Genomic DNA, 5,780 nt, shown 5'->3' with positions numbered 1-5,780 from the left:
GAGTTTGGGAGCGGCTTTTTTCCCCTCCCCTCTCCTCTTGTTTTTTCCTGTTTCTTGTACCCACCTTTCAAGTAATTTCCCCACGGGGATTATTAAAGTATTTCTGATTCTGATTCTGATTCTGATAAACATACATTATTATGTTTTTATACATCAAGATTTATGATATATAGCACTAAAAATATAAAATATTATGTACGTATACATGCATATCTACGTTATATACGACTTAATGTAATCAATATTATGTACTTATACATCTAGATTTGCGATATATCACTACACGTATACACGTTATGTACATATACATTCAGATTTACAATACTGTATATTGCACTAAACTTAGAACATTTAAAATAACAGAATACATTTGTCTTTTTTGTCTATAGGAAACCAAACAAGATTTCTTCAAAATATGAGGACATCATTTCAAAAAGTATAGTGATCTCCTCAGGATCTCCTGTTGTCTATCAGATGACACCAGAGACAGAAATTAATGGAACTCTGAGAAGAATAACCATTGGTAAAAAACATCCGTTGAAGACCAACAAAACTGTCTTACTTGTGGGTGAAACAGGAACAGGAAAGTCTACTATGATCAACGCCCTGGTCAACTATGCAATGGGAGTGAAGTGGGAGGACAAAGTCTGGTTTAAGATTGTTCAGGACGAGAAAAGAAGTCAAGTTCATAGTCAGACATCAGATGTAACCGTGTATGAGATCTTTGGCTTTGAAGGTGAAGCTCTGGACTTCTCTCTGACCATCATCGATACTCCTGGCTACGGAGACACCAGAGGGAAAGCACATGATGCTGTAGTCAGGCAGAAATTATTCGACTTGTTCCGTTCAGATGATGGAGTTCAAGAGATCAATGCAGTGGGTCTGGTGCTGAAAGCAACAGAGAATCGAGTGCACGACCGACTGATACGCATCTTTGATTCAGTGGTGTCTTTATTTGGAAAAGACATTGAGGAGAACATCGTAGCTCTCATGACACACTCAGACGGAATGCCACCTAAAAATGCTCTACAAGCCATTTTAGCTGCAAATATGAAATGTGCCAAAAATGAGAAGAAGCAGCCTGTTCACTTCCTGTTCAATAACTGTCAGAGAGAAGAGAGAAATGAGGACACAGAAGTACCTTTAGAAAACGCATTGCGACAAACAATGAGGGGAATGCAAAGATTTTCACAGTTCCTTGGAGAAGCTCAACCGAAAAAGCTGAAAGCAACTGTTGAGGTTATGAAATTACGCATTCAACTGACAGCCTCCATCCACAACCTGCAAGAAAGAATCAAGTCAATTGAAAAGTCGCAGGTGGTGATCAAAAACACTCAGAAAGAACTAAAGAAACACCAGAGTGAGCTGGAAAATGATGCAAACTTTACCATAGACACCGAGGAGGAATACAGAGAGCTTCAACATTATGGAGGTGGGTGGTCTTTCAGTTGGTTGACTGTTTGTAAGTTTGATGGAGTTACCCGCTGTACAGACTGCAGAGAGAACTGTCACTACCCAGGATGCACAATTGCCTGGGATGCCTCATTATGTGAAGTCATGAGTGATGGCTGCTGCACTGTATGTTCCGGGAGGTGCTCTGTTTCTAAACATGTTAAAGATGATTCCAGGTATGTAAGCAAGTCGAGGACAGTTAAAAAGACCCTGCAAGATATTAAAGAGAAATATGAAGCAAAAGTCGGGGATTTGTCGAGTCTGTTGAGAGTTCTTCAGAAAAGGAAAGAAGAAGCTGAAGCAGAGAAGACACGGTGTCTGGAACAGGCCTACCAGAATGTCATCAAACTGGATCAGATTGCTCTGAGTGTTCAGACGATGTCAACTCAAGCTTACCTGGGAGTCCTGATTGAGAAGATGAAGGAGAAAGGAGACACAGAGAAAGTCCGTAAACTGGAAAACATCGCAAGTAAAATGGATGAAGGAACCAAGAATCTACTCAGTGGTGTTTTTGATAACCAGTAAGATTCTGACCAAAGAACTGGTCCATGATGCTTCAATGGTAAACAAATGGAACAAGCCAACAAATTCACATTATATATAAATATTGATGAAAACAATTACGATTAAGATGATCAAATATACGAGAAGAATGTGGATCCAAGAAAGGTTGAAGAACTTTGAAGAGCTTCCATCCGGTCTGAAGTTCATTTACTGGATTTATCACATTAATTACCTTGAAAGCTTTTTGCAAGTCTGAACAGCTGTTGTTTTGAACGGTTCATGAAGAATGTAGACAGTTTATAGGAGCTACAGTATCTCTGCCTAGTCTCTATAGCTACAAACTGCTGGACTTTAATATAAAACACCACCATTCATAAATCAACAATCAAGGAAATGATTCATTATAGAACATATTCGTTGTTAAGCCAGCCTGAGCCCCATTTCACCTGAACCGGACTTTATCCAGGAGCAACCTTCAGTCCAAGCTGGGCCAGCATGGCTCCAAGCTGGGTCTCTTCCTCTCCTCTTGGGGCTGATCTGGTTGGTTGGATCGTCTCAAAATCCCCTGCTCTTTAATCCGAACCCCAACGCTTCCTTTTTCTAATGATTTCAGTGATGTTTTTAGCCCAAAAAGGTGCATCTACACTCGCAGCTTTTGCTATAGCAACATAAGTATAGCTTGTTTGCAGTCAGATGAAATTAAAATGGAGGACAGGACTTAAACCATATTAGAGAGAAACTCACAACATAGGTTGACTCTGATGAAACTCTGAAGAGGAAACTGAATTCAAAGACTCAACAACACAAACCTCCTGGGGATCCTGATGGGACATAATCCCTGATCTGGACTGTCTGGGGTCTCCTCCTCCAGGAGGTTGCCCAGTCTCTCTGCAGTGGACTGATGGTATTGATCAGTTGAGGAGGTAATCACATACTATTGATTATAGTTATTGATTATATATGTGTGTAATGTCACAGATCAGGTTAATCTGAAGAATAATGTCCACGTTCTGTTTTTGTTGTTGTTAATAGTGATCAATAAACCTGACACTGATCACTGACTGTCAGCCTGCTGATCACTCACATGTTCTCACACACACCTCCAACATGTGATATTATTATTATTGTTGTTGTTGTTGATTGAAGTCAGATTTATGTTTATTAAGGAGGATCAGTCAGATTCATTCAGATCTTTAACCATCTGTGGAAACATTTAAAGTGAACTGTAGAAATCTTCTGCTAAAGTTAAGAAAATGACATAAAGTGTTTATATATTGTGTTTATAAGGATATACAGTATATGTGACCAGCCATGAGAAAACCAGCAACAAGTCTCCCGGAGAGCATTTTTTTTTCTTGCGGTAACTTTAATTTGAAGAAGTTTGTGGCCCATCTTGAATGTATGCCACATCTCAAAACCCTTATAGGTGAAAACAGCCCTAGAACATTTGCAATTCTCCCACCTCAGGGAAATGTCTTAACCACCCCTCCCTAGTCACACACAATGGTGGCTCTCATTTGCATCTTCATTAAGTATAACCCTACCCCCTGCACTCAGGTGACAGGTATCTGGTTAAGCCTGCAAGGGGCAGAAATATTGCTTACTGGGTCGTTGGAACAACAATGGTTATCAAAAGCAGTTATCATGTAGTTAATGTTGATGTAGTGTTATTTTCCTTAAAGCACTTTAGGTGGGACTGATCAGAATCAGAAGGTACTTTATTGAAAATGGAAATGCTTTTATTACAAAAACCCCCCCTGAATATCATTCATTAATACACAGGATAAGATGTTACAATCCCTTGTGCCATAATCCAAGGTATAAACCACATCTACACATCTACAACCACATCTGTTTAACACTCTGTAAAGCGCCATGAGACATGTGTATTGTTTTGGTGCTCTATAAGTGAAATTAAATTGAAATTGAAATCTAGAAGTGCAGTGTAGATGGATCAGTCTGTTGCTGAATGAGCTCCTGTGGCTGATCAGCACATTGTGGAGAGGGTGTGAAGGAGAGTCCAATTATTTGGTCATATCACATCTGCATCCTCTTCTGCATACTCTTTTGTGCTGTGACCCTTGGCGCTGGGCATGTGATGTCTCTTGCCTCTTCAGCACAGAAAGGCCTGATTTTTTCATAAAGATAGGTCTGCCTGTCAATGTTCAGTCCAGGTGGGGCCAGGACAGGAAGACTGTCAACAGGGGGCAGAACCGCTGAATCGTGCAGTAGCTGGAATTCGACATGGTTGTGCATCACAAGCCAAGCTCTTGCTCATGGTGGGAACTGTTGGGTCTCTATAATTGATTTTATAAGGAGTACGGTCTAAACCTGCTCTATTTGAAATGTTTGTTATGAATTGATTGTACATGATGATTGTAGTATATTCTCTTATTACTCATTAAATCATGTTTGCAGTTTTCTTTGAATAACATGAAATAAAAATCAATCATTAAATCATCAGACTGTTTTGTTATTATATATATATATATATATGAAATGTGCACCTGCAGACATCATTACTGATACCTCAATAAGAAATATGGGCAATAATTAACTTCAGCTCCACACATCGATCGTATATATAATCACTTGATGTGGAGGCTGTTGATATAATAAAACATATGTCTTAATGTAAAATCCATACACAATATGGATACAATTTCCATACAATAATAGTAACAATATAATGTAGTAATAATATGCAGTAAATACATAACGAGTAGTAACTGATTACTAATGTCAGTACTAATATTACAATTACATCATCCAGGGCTGTCCCAGTTCTCCTTGAATCAACATTAATGACAACAAAGAAGTTAATATAGGAAGTCCACCGCAAACACATTTTCCCCAATCAATAAAGGATCAATAATATTTCTGATTCTCTACATAAAGGAATTATTGTTCAATTTGAACCAGACTATTGAACATGAGCTAGCTCTGACCTGATTATAAGCATCTCATCCTGCTGTTCCTGCCTCTTCCTCTGCTCCTCTGCTGTGTGGCGTCCCTCAGGGGTCGGCTAACCCCCGACAACCTGAATCAACTGTCCTCCCTCCATAACTGCCACCAAAGACTGGATGTCTCTCAATGTCCTCCACCTAAATCTTTGGAGTTTCTCTGCAGTTTATCGGACCATTATCTTCGACCAGTATATGACATTCGACCTTCATGTTACAGAACTTCAGTGTTGTTTTCTGCAGTTATGAAATGTTCACAAAATCAGAAGCTTCTTGTCCTGCATTTCAATTCAATTTTATTTTCACAGCACAAATTCACAGCTTCATTTTCTCCCATCTATATTACTGTAACTCCCTCTACAGTCAGGCTTCCTTAAACCGTTTACAGTAAGTACAAAATGCAGCCGTCAGACTTTGAACTAGAAACAGCCGTCAGTCCCACAATACTCCTGTTCTCCCTCCATTGGCTTCCTGTAAACTTCAGAATCAACTATAAGATCTTACTGATTACATATAAGGCACTTCATGACCCCCAGTTACATTTCAGATCTCCTTGTTCCTCGATTACTTCCCTCCTCAGATCTCGGCCTTTTATCCACCCCCCGCTCTGACAGCAGGACTAAAAGAGACCTTTGCTGTTTTAGTCCCAACATTGTGGAATTCCCCAATCACTCAGATTCACTGAATCTGTGGACAATTTTAATCGGCTCCTCGACAGGCCTTTTATAGATCTCTCCTGTGTTTGTTTACTTATTTTTGTTGTCTCTCTTCTTTAACTTGTTTTATTCATCCATATCTTAGTATTTATGTTTTTTTTGTTTCTCTATATATATTATTGTGTATGTATACATCTATATGTAT

The 5,780-nt window shown here is 39.1% G+C and overlaps 1 protein-coding gene across 1 annotated transcript; it reads left to right on the top strand.

Annotated features, from left to right (window-relative positions):
* Nucleotides 1-389: 389 nt before the first annotated feature.
* On the top strand, nt 390-3,299 carry LOC118336632 (the record flags this gene model as incomplete). Its single annotated transcript, XM_035673290.1, is given in 1 exon segment — nt 390-3,299. A coding segment is annotated over 1 exon segment (1,588 nt), but the record flags the coding sequence as incomplete, so codon positions are not given.
* Between the last annotated feature and the right edge of the window lie 2,481 nt (nt 3,300-5,780).

The sequence above is a fragment of the Morone saxatilis genome, unplaced genomic scaffold (genome assembly GCF_004916995.1).
Source record: "Morone saxatilis isolate NCDOM2014 unplaced genomic scaffold, NCSU_SB_2.0 Contig3, whole genome shotgun sequence".
Taxonomy (NCBI): domain Eukaryota; kingdom Metazoa; phylum Chordata; class Actinopteri; family Moronidae; genus Morone; species Morone saxatilis.
This window is presented reverse-complemented; position numbering and strand designations above follow the sequence as displayed.